General features: G+C 42.5%; 1 protein-coding gene across 1 annotated transcript in view; it reads right to left on the bottom strand.

The window, feature by feature from the left end:
* Positions 1 to 18,186, bottom strand: part of LOC139381940 (neuroendocrine convertase 2-like) — a 57,471-nt gene that overhangs the window by 4,467 nt on the left and 34,818 nt on the right. Inside the window, exons 7-11 of the mRNA XM_071125821.1 lie at positions 17,451 to 17,539; positions 15,048 to 15,223; positions 12,238 to 12,453; positions 9,737 to 9,837; positions 3,383 to 3,610 (exon numbers count right to left, since the gene is read on the bottom strand). Coding sequence (XP_070981922.1) covers positions 3,383 to 3,610; positions 9,737 to 9,837; positions 12,238 to 12,453; positions 15,048 to 15,223; positions 17,451 to 17,539 — 810 coding nt within the window. The remainder of the gene's footprint in view (positions 1 to 3,382; positions 3,611 to 9,736; positions 9,838 to 12,237; positions 12,454 to 15,047; positions 15,224 to 17,450; positions 17,540 to 18,186) is intronic.

Raw genomic sequence — 18,186 nt, 5'->3', positions numbered from 1 at the left:
AAATAACTTATTTGCATAAAGGCCTACTGTAGCTCTGATTGACTATCTGCGTAGACTCCAGTCCTGGACGAGACAAACTTTTTTATTATGTTTTATGGGTCGAACTGCAGAGGAACCACACAGTCAGGCAATGGACCAGACATACAGTTGAAGTCCGAAGTTAACATACGCTTAGGTTGGAAATATCAAAACGCATTTTTCAACTAATCCACACATTTCTTGATAACAAACTATAGTTTTGGCAAGTAAGTTAGGACATCTACTTTGTGCATGACACAAGTAATTTTTCCAACAATTGTTTACAAACAGATTATTTCACTTATAACTTACTGTATCACAATTCCAGTGGGTCAGAAGTTTACATACAATAAGTTGACTGTGCCTTTAAACAGCTTGGAAAATTCCAGAAAATTATGTAATGGCTTTAGAAGCTTCTGATAGGCTAATTGATATCATTTGAGTCAATTGGAGGTGTACCTGTGGATGTATTTCAAGTCCTACCTTCAAACTCAGTGCCTCTTTGCTTGACATTATGGGAAAATCTATTGAAATCAGACAAGACCTCAGAAAAAAAATTGTAGACCTCCACAAGTCTGGTCCATTCTTGCAATTTCCAAACGCCTGAAGGTACCACGTTCATCTGTACAAACAATAGTACGCAAGTATAAACACCATGGGACCACGCAGCCATCATACCGCTCAGGAAGGAAACGCGTTCTGTCTCCAAGAGATTATCGTATTTTGGTGTGAAAAGTGCAAATCAATCCGAGAACAACAGCAAAGGACCTTGTGAAGATGTTGGAGGAAACAGGTTCAAAAGTATCTATATCCACGGTAAAACGAGTCCTATATCGACATAAACTGAAAGGCCGCTCAGCAAGGAAGAAGCCACTGCTCCAAAACCGCCATAAAAAAAAAGAAAGACTACGGTTTGCAACTACACATGGGGACCAAGATCGTACTTTTTGGAAAAATGTCCTCTAGTCTGATGAAACAAAAATAGAACTGTTTGGCCATAATTACCATCGTTGTGTTTGGAGGAAAAAGGGGGAGGCTTGCAAGCCGAAGAACACAATTCCACCCATGAAGCACGGGGGTGGCAGCATCATGTTGTGGGGGTGCTTTGCTGCAGGAGGGACTGGTGCACTTCACAAAATAGATGGCATCATGAGGGATGAAAATTATGTGGATATATTGAAGGAACATCTCAAGACATCAGTCAGGAAGTTAAAGCTTGGTCGCAAGTGGGTTTTCCAAATGGACAATGACCCCAAGCATACTTCCAAAGTTGTGGCAAAATGGCTTAAAACAAAGTCAAGGTATTGGAGTGGCCATCACAAAGCCCTGACCTCAATCCTATAGAAAATGTGTGGGCAGAACTGAAAAAGTGTTTGTGAGCAAGGAGGCCTACAAACCTGACTCAGTTACACCAGCTCTGTCAGGAGGAATGGGCCAAAATTCCCCCACTTATTGTGGGACGCTTGTGGAAAACTACCTGAAATGTTTGACCCAAGTTAAACAATTTAAAAGCAATGCCACCAAATACGAATTGAGTTTATTGAAACTTCTGACCCACTGGGAATGTAGTTAAATAAATAAAAGCTGAAATAAATCACTACTATTATTCTGATATTTCACATTCTTAAAATAAATTGTTGTAATCCTAACTGGCTGATGTACAAGGATTAAATGTCAGGAATTGTGAGAAACGGAGTTTAAATGTATTTTGCTTAGGTGTATTTAATCGTCTGACTTCAACTGTAGCTAAATACAAACAAACCTACGGTCGTGGCCAAAAGTTTTGAGAATGACACAAATTTTAATTTTCACAAAGTCTGCTGCCTCATTTTGTATGATGTCAATTTGCATATACTCCAGAATGTTATGAAGAGTGATCAGATGAATTGCAATTAATTGCAAAGTCCCTCTTTGCCATGCAAATGAACTGAATCTGCCAAAAACATTTCCACTGCATTTCAGCCCTGCCACAAAAGGACCAGCTGACATCATGTCAGTGATTCTCTCATTAACACAGGTGTGAGTGTTGACGAGAACAAGGCTGGAGATCACTCTGTCATGCTGATTGAGTTTGAATAACAGACTGGAAGCTTCAAAAGGAGGGTGGTGCTTGGAATCATTGTTCTTCCTCTGTCAACCATGGTTTCCTGCAAGGAAACACGTGCCGTCATTATTGCTTTGCACAAAAAGGGCTTCACAGGCAAGGATATTGCTGCCAGTAAGATTGCACCTAAATCAACCATTTATCGGATCATCAAGAACTTCAAGGAGAGCGGTTCAATTGTTGTGAAGAAGGCTTCAGGGCGCCCAAGAAAGTCCAGCAAGTGCCAGGACCGTCTCCTAAAGTTGATTCAGCTGTGGGATCAGGGCACCATCAGCTTGCTCAGGAATGGCAGCAGGCAGGTGTGGGTGCATCTGCATGCACAGTGAGGTGAAGACTTTTGGAGGATGGCTTGGTGTCAAGAAGGGCAGCAAAGAAGCCACTTCTCTCCAGGAAAAATATCAGGGACAGATGGATATTCTGCAAAAGGTATAGGGATTGGACTGCTGAGGACTGGGGTAGTGATTTTCTCTGATGAATCCCCTTTCTGATTGTTTGGAGCATCCGGAAAAAAGCTTGTCGGGAGAAGACAAGGTGAGCGCTACCATCATGTGTCATGCCAACAGTAAAGCATCCTGAGACCATTCATGTGTGGGGTTGCTTCTCAGCCAGTGGGCTCACTCACAATTTTGCCTAAGAACACAGCCATGAATAAAGAATGGTACCAACACATCCTCCGAGAGCAACTTCTCTCAACCATCCAGGAACAGTTTGGTGACGAACAATGCCTTTTCCAGCATGATGTAGCACCTTGCCATAAGTTAACTGTGATAACTAAGTGGCTGGGGGAACAAAACATCGATATGTTGGGTCCATGGCAAGGAAACTCCCCAGACCTTAATCCCATTGAGATCTTGTGGTCAATCCACAAGAGGTGGGTGTAAAAACAAAACCCCACAAATTTTGACAAACTCCAAGCATTGATTATGCAATAATGGGCCCAGAAGTTAATTGACAGCATACCAGGGCGGATTGCAGAGGTCTTGAAAAAGAAGGGTCAACACTGCAAATATTGGCTCTTTGCATCAACTACATGTAATTGTCAATAAAAGCCTTTGACACTTACGAAATGCTTGTAATTATACTTCAGTATTCCATAGTAACATCTGACAAAAATGTCTAAAGACACTGAGGCAGCAGACTTTGTGAAAATTAATATGTGTGTCATTCTCAAAACTTTTGGCGACAGCTGTACATCTTAGTACTACTTCTATTTTCAGCCAGGTCGGTAATGTATTGTCTGTACAGTGCCCGGTCACTTACTGGACATCCTGCAATGATCCAGCCACACAGTGAAAACGCTCGGGGACAGTCTTCCACTCCTTGGCCATCTTGACCATGCCGCCAGCGTCCAGCACACCGTAACCAAACAGGTGGTTGAATTCCAGGCCCACGCCGTTCCTCCGCCACTGGTGCACCTCGTCATGTAGCTGGTTTCTCTTGGAGGTCAGCACGGACAAGTGCTGCATGTCCCTCCATGTCAAGTTAGGACTGCAGAGGGGATGCAGGGGTGAGGGGGAGAGACAAGACAGAGTTAGATTTTTATTTATTTGATTGAACCTTTATTTAATTAGGCAGTCAGTTAAGAATAAATTCTTATTTACAATGACGGCCTAGCCCGGCCAAACCCTAACCCGGACGACACTGGGCCAATTGTGCGCCGTCCTATGGGACTCCAAATCTTGTCTACTTTTTTTTTTGCTACATAAGAACGAATCGAGGAGGGGAGTCACAAATATAAACAAAACATTCAACAATTTCAACGATTTTACTGAGTTACAGTTCATATAAGGAAATCAGTCAAATAAATTAGGCCCTATTCTATGGATTTCACATGACTGGGAATACACATATCGTCTTTACCATGGTCTTGACCTGACTGCAGTTTGGCGTCGAAACCGACTTTAGTGGGAAAATCATAGATACCTTAAAAAAACGTAGGGGTGTGGCTCAGAAAACCAGCCAGTATCTGGTGTGACCACCATTAGCCTCATGCAGCTTGGTACATCTCCTTTGCAGAGTTGATGAGGCTGTTGATTGCGTCCTTTGGAATGTTTTCGAAATTGCTGTACATTGGCGGAAACTGGAACTTGCTGTCGTGCACGTTGATCCAGAGCATCCCAATCATGCTCAATGGGTGACATGTCTGGTGAGTATGCAGGCCACGGAAGAACTGGATCATTTTCAGCTTCCAGCAATTGTGTACAGATCCTTGTGACAATGGGCCATGCATTATAATGCTGAAACATGAGCTGATAGTTGTAGATAAATGTCACAACAATGGGCCTCAGTATCTTATCACGGAATCTCTGTGCATTCAAATTGCCATTAAAAAAATGCAATTGTGTTCATTGTCCATAGTTTATGCCTGCCCATACCATAACCTTACCACCACAAAGGGGCACTCTGTTCACAACATTGACATCAGCAAACCACTCACCCTCACGACGCTATACACGCTGTCTGCCATCTGCCCGGTACAGTTGAAACCAGGATTCATCTGTGAAGAGCACACTTCTCCAGCGTGCCAGAGGCCATCGAAGGTGAGCATTTTCCCACTAAAGTCGGTTTCGACGCCAAACTGCAGTCAGGTCAAGACCATGGTAAAGACGATGAGCAAGCAGATGAGCTTCCCTGAGACGGTTTCTGACAGTTAGTGCAGAAATTCTTCGGTTGTGCAAACCCAAAGTTTCATCAGCTGTCAGGGTGGCTGGCCTCAAACGATCCCACAGGTGAAGAAGCCGGGCTGGCATAATTATGCGTGGTCTGCGATTGTGAGTCCGGTTGGACGTACTGACAAATTCCTTAAAAAAATGTTGGAGGCGGCTTATGGTAGAGAAACATTCAATTCTCCGGCAACAGCTCTGGTGGACATTCCTGCAGTCAGCATGTCAATTGCACGCTCCCTCAAATATTGAAACATCTGTGGCATTGTGTTGTGTGACAAAACCGCACATTTTAGAGTGGCCTTTTATTGTACCCAGCACAAGGCACACCTGTGTAATGATCATGCTGTTTAATCAGCTTCTTGATATGCCACACCTGTCAGGTGGATGTAAATACATTTGTGCACAAAACATTTCTGGGATCTTTTATTTCAGCTCATGAAAATGGGACCAACTCTTTACATGTTGTGTTTATATTTGTGCTCAGTGTACATACAGTGCCTTCTGAAAGTATTCAGACCGCTTGACTTTTAAACATTTTGTTACGTTACAGCCTCATTCTAAAATTGATTAAATAAAAAAAATCCTCAGCAATCTGCACACAATACCATATGATGACAAAGCAAAAACTGGTTGTTAGAAATGTTTGCAAATGTATTAAAAATAAAACACTTTACAAAAGTATTTAGACCCTTTGCTCTTTGACTCGAAATTCAAGTGCATCCTGTTTCCATTGATCCTCCTTGAGATATTTCTACAACTTGATTGGAGTCCACCTTTGGTAAATTCAATTGATTGGACATGATTTGGAAAGGCACACGCCTGTTTATATCAGGTCCCACAGTTGAGAGTGCATGTCAGAGCAACAACCAAGTCATGAGGTCAAAGGAATTGTCTGTAGAGCTCCGAGACAGGATGGTGTCGAGGCACATATGGGGAAGGGTACCAAAAAATGTCTACAGCATTGAATGTCCCCAAAAACACAGTGGCATCCATCATTCATAAATGGAAGCAGTTTGGAACCACCAAGACTCTTCCTAGAGCTGGCCGCCCGGCCAAACTGAGAAATCAGGGAGAAGGGCCTTGGTCAGGGAGGTAACCAAGAACCTAATGGTCCCGCTAACAGAACTCTAGAGTTCCTCTTCGGAGATGGGAGAACCTTCCAGTAGGACAACCAACTTTGCAGCACCCCACCAATCAGGCCTTTATGGTAGAGTGACCAGACGGAAGCCACTCCTCAGTAAAAGGCACATGACAGCTCACTTGGAGTTTGCCAAAAGGCACATGAAGACTCTCAGACCATGAGAAACAAGATTCTCTGCTCCTGTGAAACCAAGATCGAACTCTTTGGCCTGAATGCCAAATGGAAAATCTGGAGGAAACCTGGCACGGTTCACCAAGGTGAAGCATGGTGGTGGCAGCATCATGCTGTGTGGATGTTTTTCAGCAGCAGGGACTGGGAAACTATTCAGGATTGAGGCAAAGATGAACTGAGTAAAGTACAAAAGAGAATACTTATTTTCCACCATAATTTGCAAATAAATTCATAAAAAATCCTACAATGTGATTTTCTGGAATTTTCTTTCTCATTTTGTCTGTCATAGTTGAAGTGTACCTATGATGAAAATTACAGGCCTCTCTCATCTTTTTAAGTGGCACAATTGGTGGCTGACTAAATACTTTTTTGCCCCACTGTATTTAAATGTGAAATTTCAGATTATTATTTTGTTTCTCTAAAAACCTGTTTTTGCTTTGGCATTAAGGGGGTAATGGCAAGGGGTCTGAATAGTTTCCGACGGCACTGTATGAAGTGGGTAAAACAGTATGTTAACATAATTATAGTGAACAGTGTTCAATGACTATGTACATAGGGCAGCAGTCTCTAACATGCAGGGTTGAGTGCAAGGTGGTAGCCGGCTAGTAACAGTGACTAATGTTCAGGGCAGTCTACTGGGTGGAGACTAGTGATGATTATTTAACAGTCTGATGGCCTGGAGATAGAAGTTGTTTTTCAGTCTCTCTGTCCCAGCATTGATGTACCTGTACTCTCTTTGCCTTCTAGATGGTAGCGGGGTGAACAGAATGTGTCTCAAGTGGCAGAGGTCCTTGATTATCTTCTTGGCCTTCCTGTGACAGTGGTTGATGTAGTGGAGGTAAGACAGTCTGCACCCAGTAATGTGTTGGGCTGAACACACCACCCACTGGAGAGCCCTGCGATTTCGGATGGTGCAGTTGCCGTACCCGGCAGTGATGCAGCCCAGCAGGATGCTCTCAATGTTGCATCTGTAGAAGTTCATGAGGGTCTTATAGACCAAGCTGAATTCCTTCAACCTCCTGAGGTTGATGAGGCGCTGATGCCCTTTCTTCATCACACTTGGATGGACCATTTCAATTTGTCAGTGATGTGCATGCTGAGGAACTTGAAGCTTTTCAGTCTCCCATCAATTTAGATTGGGAGTGTGCTCCATCTGCTGTCTACTGAAGTTCACATTTAGCTCCTTCATTTTGTTGACATTGAGAAGAGATTATTTTCTTGGCACAACTCCGCTAGGGCCCTCACCTCCTCCCTGTAGGCTGTCTCATCGTTGTTGGTAATCAGGCCTACCACTGTTATGCGAACAGGGAGTACAGGAGGTGGCTGAGCACATTTAGTTTTGTTACCTTTACTTTATTGGGTACATGAACAATGGTGGACATCTTGAAGCAAGTGGGGACAACAGATTGGGATAGGTAGAGATTGAATATGTCAGTACACACTCTGCACATGCTCTGAGGATACAGCTTGGGATGCCGTCTAGGCCGACAGCTTTGTGAGGGTTAACACGCTTACATTTCTTACTCACGTCGACCATGGAGAACGAGAGCTCACAGTCCTTGTGAACGCCGTTTGCCCGCCTAGGCAGCACTGTGTTTTCCTTGTTTTCCTTGGGTGAAGAAGGTGTTTAGCTTGTCCGGGAGCAAGGCATCAGTGTCCGTTATTCAGCTTGTTTTCCCTTTATAATCCATGATTGTCTGGATTCCCTGCCACATATGTCTCATGTCTGAACCTCTGGATTGCAGCTCTACTTTGATGTTTTGCCTGTTTGATTGCCTTATGTAGGGCATAGCTGGATTGTTTGTGCTTGTCCATGTTCCCAGTCACCTTGCCATGGTTAAGTTCGGGGGTTTGCACGAATGCTGCTATCTAGCCACATTTTCTGGTTTGGGTGAGTTCTAATGGTCACAGTGAGAACACCATTGTCTATACATTTCCTGATGAACTCAATCACAGAGTCAGTGTATACGATGTCAATGTTATTCTCAGATGTAACACATATCCCAGTACGCATGAACAAAACGATCTTGAAGCGTAGATTTAGATGAAAAGGCCTTACCACGGGTACTACCTGTTTAAGTTCCTGCCTATTGGAAGGGAGGAGCAGAATGGAGGCTTGATCTTATTTGGGGAAGGGCCTTGTAGCCTTCCCAGAAGGGAAAGTAGCAAAGGTCAAGAATTCTTGATGAGTGAGTAGCGCAGACGATGTGTTGATAAAACTTCGGTAGCGTTTTCCTCCAATTTGCTTTATTAAGGTTTGCTTTATTAAAGAAATGTTCTTGGAAGAACTCGCCCGCATAAGGTTCTTTGTGGAGCCAGAAAACTCATATGGTTCTAACTTAAAACCTTTATTTTTAAGAGTGTATGTAAAAAATACAAAATTAAAAGGATCGAAAATTATTGGGAGAGTAGGTGAAACCTTTCTAAAAATTATGTTGCTTCATGTACTTAAGATAGTATATTCTGAACATTCTACATTTATATTGTTTTAGGACCTTATCCCTGTATCCTGAGACACAGGAGAGTGGCAGGACTCCACCCTACATGCTCCCACAGTGTCTACAGTAACTATCAAGTCAAATATATTGTATTATATTGTTCAGATCAAATGTGCCAATTGCCTTCCCTAGTATAAGTTTTACATTTTTGCGACCATAAGGACGAAATTAAAAGTTTTCACATCGGCTATGAATTCATGATGTTTGAAATTTCTAATTATCGCTATTGACATAGTGCTAATCTTTGTTGAACATAATAGAACGCCAAAACAAAACTATGCATTATTATTCTGGATTTTATCATCGTAGAACTGGGCTGAGGTATTCCTCTGGTTTACTTGTCAACAACGTGACTTACGCGTCCCGGATGGAATTGCTGGGAGAACACTCCAGCATCTTACATCACCAGCTAGTGCTGAGTCGCTCTGTTTCATGTATATGTGCCTTTCGGTAATTAATAAAATATGAATGTGCGCTTTGAGCGCAGTCTTCAATATAAAATGTTTTATTTTTCTGCCATGTAATGAGGTATAAAGAACACCAGGCAGGCCAAACATTATTTGTATCCCTGGCACGAACACAGAGTAAAAACTGGGCGAGACAACACTTTTTTCATGGCGTAAGTCTGTGGGCCTAATGGCAGATTTGGTAAATAAGTGATTCAATGAAGAGAGAAGATATGAAGTGGTCTGAAGAGGAGGAGAGCAATTGAGGGAGATAAGAAGAAGAAAGGCCCTGATGAGGTGAGAGAGAGAAAGCGAGAGAGAGAGAGAAATTTGAACTTGAATTTAACTCTGGGAGAGAAAGACAGAGAAAGGAATAGGTAGTTTGTAATGAGACATTCATGGTTTCAGTCACTGTGAAGCTGCTTTATTCAAAACATCTCATCCATCCATGCAAAAGCCATATTCTGTAAAAGTTTTTTAGACACTGACCGGTAATGACTGTATAAATATTTAAGCGGCAGCATTAGTCCATGGGCGTGGGGGGCAAATGATGAGGAGGGCAGATGAGGTGTGTGTGTGTGTGTGTGTGTGTGTGTGTGTGTGTGTGTGTGTGTGCGCGTGTGTGTGTGTGTGTGTGTGTGTGTGTGTGTGTGTGTGTGTGTGTGTGTGTGTGTGCGTGCGTGCGTGCATACTTGGCCTCTAACGCCAAGGCAAACACTCCGGCTGCTTCAGGAGCTGCTGCTGATGTTCCAGAGTGGCGCAGGGTGCAGTTTCCATACAGGTCCGTGGTGGCCTACCATAACACAACGATGGAAGACGAAGACTGTAGTCATATCAGTGAGCTAACAACATTCAACAAGAGGAGAGGAGAGGAGAGGAGAGGAGAGGAGAGGAATATACTTCAAGAATGCAAATTATTCATTAAACATTTGATTCAGATGTGTAGTTTAATTCCAGATAATCAGAGCTCTTATCCAATTAGTAAGAGAGGAAGAAGCCCATGAGGGAATCCTTGGCCCTCTCAACCGTCATGGCTTTCTGGTGCAAGTCAAAACACAAACAGTGCTGTCAAATACGGTTCTCATATACACTATATATACAAAAGCATGTGGACACTCCTTCAAATTAGTGGATTCAACGATTTCAGCCACACCCATTGATGACAGGTGTATAAACACCAAGCAAGTGGCACCATGAAGACCAAGGAGCTCTCCAAACAGGTCAGGGACAAAGTTGTGGAGAAGTACAGATCAGGATTGGGTTATAAAAAAATATCTGAAACTTTGAAAATCCCACTGAGCACCATTAAAATCCATTATTACATTTTTTAAAGAATATTGCACCACACATGAGAGGGCCGGCCACCAAAACTCACGGACCAGGCAAGGGGGGAATTAATCAGAGAGGCAACAACGAGACCAAAGATAACCCTGAAGGAGCTGCAAAGCTCCATAGGACCACTTTAAGCCGTACACGCCACAGAGCTGGGATTTACGGAAGAGTGGCCAGAAAAAAGCCATTGCTTAAAGAAATTAGCAAACACGTTTGGTGTTCACCAAAAGGCATGTGGAAGACTCCCAAAACAAGAAGCTACTCTGGTCAGATGAGACAAATATTGAGCTTTTTGGCCATCAAGGAAAACACTATGTCTGGAATAAGAGAACATCATCAGGGTGGTGGCAGCATCATGCTGTGGGGATGTTTTTCATTGGCAGGGACTGGGAAACTGGTCAGATTTGAAGGAATGATGGGTGGTGCTAAATACAGGAAGCCTATTGAGGGAAACCTGTTTCAGTCTTCCAGAGATTTGAGACTGGGATGGAGGTTCACCTTCCAGCAGGACAATGACCCTAAGCATAATGCTAAAGCAACACAAGTGGTTTAAGGGGAAACATTTAAATGTCTTGGAATGGCCTAGTCAAAGACCAGACCTCAATCCAATTGAGAACCAATTGAGAATCTGTGGTATGACTTAAAGATTGCTGTACACCAGCGGAACCCGTCTAACTTGAAGGAACTGGAGCAGGTTTTCCTTGAAGAATGGGCAAATATCCCAGTGGCTAGATTTGACAAGCTTACCCCAAGAGACCCCTGAAATTGCTGCAAAAGGTAGCTCTACAAAGTGTTGACCTTGGGGGGAGTGAATGGTTATGCACGCTCAGGTTTTCTGTTTTGTTGCCTTATTCCTTGTTTGTTTCACAATAACTAATATTTTGCATCTTCAAAGTGGTAGGCATGTTGTGTAAATCAAATGATACAAACACCCCAAAAAACATTTTAATTCCAGTTTGTAGCAGTTTGTAGGCAACAAAATAGGAAAAATTTCAAGGGGGGTGAATACTTTCTCAAGCCACTGTATTGCCAAAGCGTACTTTGGAGATTAAGTGAAACATTTACAATATTAACATAATTAAAATCGTAATAATCAAGATGGTCCTATTGACAATCAGTAACAACAATAATCAAGGGTCAAAATAACCATACATTGAGCAGTAACAATAACATAGAGGACATGTGCAGGTTGGTTGGTCTGTCAGACACTGTCCCTCATTTTATGGCAGGTAGCAATGTAGTGCTTTGCCAACCAACAGCTCTCTGCGTCCTCCCTCAACAGGACGCGTAAACTATTCTCATCAGAGAGTTCTTTGAATCCTTTAGAGAGTCTTTCAAATTTGTGGAAATTACACTCTCTTTATATTTTTTAAATTGTGTCAGGAAATGCAGCTCTGGGTTTTGCTGTGGTGCTGTGGTTGCACAGCCTTTCCTCAACAGGGAGCCAGTTTTTCCTGTGTCTACCCTTCTCAATGGCAAGGATGTGCTCACTGAGCTTGTACTTTGTCAAGGTTTTGATCAGTAACCAAGGTCAAATAGTTTGCCATAGTGATGTGTCAATTTAGGGCCTATCTCATCCCTCTCTCCCTCCCTTCCGCCCCCTATGGCACAGATGATTCATATATTGTCTTGTGATAACTCTGCAGGTGGAGATAATTCCCCAGATAAATGCAGAAATAACAACCAAGCAGAAAGTTATAGCCCATCTCTCTCTGCTATGTCATTGTCCCAGTCTTCTACTCTGATGGCAGATATATGCACTCAGTGTACTCAAAGTACTCATCCTGAGGATAACAATGAGATGAACTTGGTCAACCACTCCCTCTCTCTCTTTTTTTCACACCCCTTCTCACACACTTACCACGCCAGCCTCAGGGTTCCTCTTGCGCCCGTTGCTGAAGGTGGATGCGAGGGTGGAGGAGCAGCTCTCGTCATACAGGGCCGTGCGGCCGTCGTTGATGGCTGAGTTGATGGAGATGGTCCACATGCTGGAGGCGTAACCATCGCAGTTACAGTCATCATAGCTACCACCGTCTCCAGAGGCCCATACGTAGATACTGCCTTTCCCTCCTCGGCCCTACAAGACAACACATCAACTGGCTTCAGGATGTGTTATAGGGGTAGAAGCAGTGGAAGTGGTACAGATGTAGATGTTAATTGTATCACCCTGTTGCAGGAGAACTTTCCTGCAATGCAGGAAATATAAAACGTATAGTGTATATGAGGTTTAAAAAGGCTTCTGAAGTTTGTAATTTCCACTTATACATTTCAGACTTGATTTTTATTTACGAAAAATGTATCAACACCTACAAAAAATAATGAATTATAATCCAGATAACAATTCACATTTCCAGTTGCTGCAGGTTTATTTTCCTAATGTAGCAAACTGGCTCAAATTAAGATCCAATATCTGTAGTGATAGCAGTACATTGGTAGTAGTGCTGGGGCGGTAGGTAGACTAGTGGTTAGAGCGTTGGGCCAGTAACTCAAATCCCTGAGCTGACCAGGTAAAAATGTGTTGTTCTGCCCATGAACAAGGCAGTTAACCCACTGTTCCCCAGGAGACTGTCATTGTAAAAAATAATTTGTTCTTAACATGTGTTATTACTTCTCTCTTTCTATAAGCAATCAGTTACAAGGTAAAATACAGATTAATAAAACAATTTCAAGGCCTACCTTCAAACTCAGTGACTCTTTGCTTGAAATCATGGGAAAATCAAAATAAATCAACCAAGACCTCAGAAAACAAATTGTAGACCACCACAAGCCTGCTTCATCATTGCGAGCAATTCCGAAATGCCTGAAGGTACCACGTTCATCTGTACAAACAATAGTATGCAAGTATAAACACCATGGGACCACGCAGCTGTCAAACCGATCAGGAAGGAGACGCGTTCTGTCTCCCAGAACAATAGCAAAGAACCGTGAAGATGCTGGAAGAAACAGGTACAAAAGTATCTATATCCACAGTAAAAATGAGTCCTATATTGACATAACCTGAAAGGCCGCTCAGCAAGGAAGAAGCCACTGCTCCAAAACCGCCATAAAAAAAGCCAGGCTACGGTGGAGACAAAAACTGCACATGGGGACAAAGATCATACGTTTTGGAGAAATGTCCTCTGGTCTCATGAAACAAAAAAAGAACTGTTTGGCCATAATGACCATCATTATGTTTGGAGCAAAAAGGGGGAGCTTGCAAACCAAAGAAGACCATCCCAACCGTGAAGCATGTGGGTGGCAGCATCATGTTGTGGGGAAGCTTTGCTGCATTAGGGACTGGTGCACTTCACAAAATAGATGACATCATGAGGGATGAAAATATTGTGGATATATTGAAGCAACATCTCAAAACAGGAAGTTAAAGCTTGGTCGTAAATGGGTCTTCCAAATGGACAATCACCCCAAGCATACTTCCAAAGTTGTGGCAAAAGGGCTTAAGGACAACAAAGTCAAGGTATTGGTTTTGTAGTGGCCATCACAAAGCCCTGACCTCAATCCTATAGAACATTTGTGGACAGAACTGAAAAAACTTGTGCGAGCAAGCTCTTCCTACAAACCTGACTCAATTACACCAGCTCTGTCAGGAAAAATTTACCCAACTTATTGTGGGAAGCTTGTGGAAGGTCACCTGAAACGTTTGACCCATACTAGTTGAGTGTATGTAAACTTCTGAACCACTGGGAATGTGATGAATGAAATAAAAGCTGAAATAAATCATTCTCTCTACTATTATTCTGATATTTCACATTCTTAAAATAAAGTGCTGATCCTAACTGACCTAAGACAGGGCATTTTTACTGGGATTAAATGCCGGGAATTGTTTTAAAAAAAACTCAGTTTAAATGTATTTGGCTAAGGTGTATGTAAACTTCCAACTTCAACTGTATGTAACAAATGTTATGAATTGCAAAGTTTGAAATACAGTGAGATTACATATGTGCACGGCTATTGTCTCCAGCGCTCCCCAAATGAAGCACTCTTATGTATCTAGCACAGCTTCCAGAATATTCCATTTGATTTATTTCCATTATCCATGTCAATTTGCAAAACGAAGCCACCTCGCTCAAGATGCAAAGTAAGTGTCTTGTTTAGAGTGAAGTGATTGTACCGGGGCGGGGGTGACAAATGTTCCCCAGCTGTTGAAGACAATAACAAAAAACATCCATGGCTGTTTAATGGAAAAAAATCGAATTGAATTATTCTCATTTTAGGTCGGTGGAAAAGAAAGTACTATTTTTGTTGTTGTACAACGTGCATTGTGTCTAGCCTACGTAATGGTTTACATACGTGATCATTAGCATGAGAGAGGCTGAGTGGAATACTGCTTGATTAGTTGTGTTTATCTTAGCCATGCTTAGAGCACAATTTGCACCTCCTCAACAACACTGGATGAGATAGGGTCAGAGCAGATCAGACCTGCATGGTATTGTGAATCATCAAGCAGCTAATTGCCACTGGCAGTATGCTAACTAACTGTGTGTGTCTAGGGGGTGTCTGTGAAAGTGTGTAACTGCAAGGCTGTTCTTTTTCCTATTCTGTGTCTTGAGTCTAATATAACGTATGCCTCTTCAAAGAACACTGTTACCCTAGTAAGACAAAACAAGTACAGGTGCTCTATAAGCCTGCTATTTCCAGTCAGCCCAGTGTGTGTTTGTGTGTGTGTGTGTGTACCTTGTTGACTCCATCAGCCATGGCTTGCAAAGTGAGCTCTCTGGGTCCGTCTACTGTCTTGCCGTCATCGGTGGGACCCCAACTAGCACTGTAGATGTCAATGACCTGGGGCATATGGCTGATGGATGATGCCTCGATGATGTCTGTCATGAAGGGTTGGTCCAGCATACGGATACCTGGGGGAGGAGGAGAGGATGGGTGGGGAGGGACATGTAGTGTAAGATACACATTGTCTATCATATGAATCAGTCAAGCCATTGGTTACACATTATTAAAATGCTAAGTCACTGTTGACCAAATATATTTTGTATGGCTTGACTATTGCTTTAAAAACTGGAGAAAGTACTTTATAACAAAATATACCAGTTAGCAATTAGGTAATTTGTGTTGGTGCTACAGTTTAACCTACATCTCTTTATGTTAGGCAAGTCTTTATACAAACATGTATATATGAAACATATTCAGCCACCGTTGATGCACCTATTTGGAGAAAAAGTTATGTAAACATAACGAAATCTCAACATCAAAGCCTTCATTACGGTGCTTCCATAACTCCTTTCAACCTCTATGGAAATTGATGAGTTCGAGGTTATTAACAACATACTGATGAAGAAGTCTCTCAATTGGAAATTTGAATTCCACCCAAAACAAAGTGTGACATGTCGCGGCAATTACCAAATTTCATAGTTATTCTTAAACTTCATCTTTAATAATATGAGCTTTACCATAGCCCTGTGACTTTCAACAATTCACTATCTATAATGCCTTGCGGTTGAGGGCGGTGCAGTTGACGTACCAGGCGGTGGGTGATACAGCCTGACAGAATGCTCTCAAATGTGCACCTGTAAGAGTTTGTCAGGGTTTTAGGTGACAATGCAAATGTTTTGCTGTTTAGCAGTCTGATGGCCTTGAGATAGAAGCTGTTATTCTGTCTCTCGGTTCCAGCTTTGATGCACCTGTACGGACCTCACCATCTGTTGTGCCTTCTTCACCACACTGTCTGTGTGGGTGGACCATTTCAGTTTGTCTGTGAAGTGTACACTGAGGAACTTAAAACTTTCCACCTTCTCCACTACTCTGCTGTTTCCTGAAGTCCACGATGATCTCCTTTGTTTTGTTGACTGAGAGGTATTGACGGCGGCCCGTCAATATTGACGGCGGCCCGTCAATAAGTCCAGGACCCAATTGGACAGGGTGTGGTTGATACCTAGGACCTCCAGCTTAATGATGACCTTGGATGGCACTTGGTGTTGAATGCTGAGCTGTAGTCAATGAACAGCATTCTTACGTAGGTATTCCTCTTGTCCAGATGGGATAGGGCAGTGTGCAGTGTGATGGAGATTGCATTGTCTGTGGACCTGTCGGGGCGGTATGCAAACTGAAGTGAGTCTAGGGTGGCAGGTAAGGTGGAGGTGATATGATCCTTGACTAGTCTCTCAAAGCACTTCATGATGACAGAAGTGAGTGCTACGGGGAGACAGTCATTTAGTTCAGTTATACTTGTCTTCTTGGGTAGAGGAACAATGGTGGCCATCCTGAAGCAGGGACAGCAAACTGAGATACGGAGTGATTGAATATGTCCGTAAACACACCAGCCAGCTTGCCTGCGCATGCTCTGAGGACGTGGCTAGGGGTGCCGTCTGGGCCAGCAGCCTTGCGAGGGTTAACACTTTTAAACGTCTTACTCATGTCAGCCACGGAGAAGGAGAGGTGGGGCCTTGTTAGCGGTCCATGTCGGTGGCACTGTATTGTCCTGAAAGTGGGCAAAGAAGGTGTTTAGTTTGTCTGGAAGCAATACATCGGTGTCCGTGAAGTGGCTGGTTTTCTTTCTTTTTGTAGTCCGTAATTGCCTGTAAACCCTGCCGTTGAATTGTGACTCCACTTTGTCCCTATACCAACATTTCGCTTGTTTGATTGCCTTGCGGAGGGAATAACTATACTGTTTATATTCAGCAATATTCCCAGTCCTCTTTCCATGGTTAAATGCGGTGGTTCGCGCTTTTACTTTTGTGCGAAGGCTGCAATCCATCCATGGTTTTTGGTTAGGGTAGGTTTTAATATTCACAGTGTGTACAACATTTTCAATGCACTTCCTTATAAACTCACTCGCCGAGTCAGCGTGTAGATCGATGTTATTCTCTGAGGCTACCCGGAACATTTCTGTGTCCATTATTATTCTGTGCGGCATACTTAATAAATATAAGATGCATTTCACAATTGTAGGTAATAATGAGAGAAGTCATTATTATTGAGTATAGCTGCCATTAGTATTGTTATTATCACTACCATAGCACTACTAATACTGTTATCACTGCCACTTTTATACATTTTCTGACATTACTGTGATCACTATTACTTCAAAGCCGGCTGTTATTTACCACAGTATTAGAGCAGTCTACATACCTGCCACCTTAGAGTTGTAGGCCACTCCCACTCCACAGATGTTGTTGTTGGCTGCTGCAGACACCTCACCAGCACACCTTGTTCCATGACTACACACAGAAACACACAGGTAGATTGGGGAATGGGGATAAAGTTGGAAAACATAGTGGGAATTGGTTACTCGTCAATGTATCATGTCTTTGACCACCTATTGTTCAATTATATTCTTCTTACTATAAAATCATATAATATAAAATAATGTCACAGAAATGATCTTGTCAGCTAAATGAACAAGTCTACAGCCTATGGCATGGAGCATAGCCAGATAACAGATTAGCCAACTAATATTCTGTTCTTCTGAAATACATTTTCTTCATATCATAATGTTTCTTTAGACCTGACTAAAATAAACAATGGATTCATTGTGATGGTGTATATTAATTGATTTATTAGACTTTTTAATTGTAGATGTTCCAAAGGCGTGCATCAGCGGCTTGTATGCAGCTTGTATGTGTGAAAGCCTGAAGATGCCAAACATGTTTATATTAATAATTAACGGTTAATTACCATTTTGCATGACAATAACTGTCTGATAATGTGTCTACATGTATGTATGTGTGTGTGAGTATTCCTGTGTGGGCTTCGCACAGGGTAATTGCAGCGAGCCCTCTCTGCACTCCCAGCATGCTTTGCCACAGACAGTCTGCTATTTATAAACAACAAGCTAATTAGCCAACTAGTCCTGTGCTGCACTAAC

This window comes from Oncorhynchus clarkii, chromosome 23, assembly GCF_045791955.1.
Source record: "Oncorhynchus clarkii lewisi isolate Uvic-CL-2024 chromosome 23, UVic_Ocla_1.0, whole genome shotgun sequence".
Classification (NCBI taxonomy): domain Eukaryota; kingdom Metazoa; phylum Chordata; class Actinopteri; order Salmoniformes; family Salmonidae; genus Oncorhynchus; species Oncorhynchus clarkii.
The sequence above is the reverse complement of the archived record's forward strand: the minus strand, read 5'-3'. Positions and strand labels throughout refer to the sequence as shown.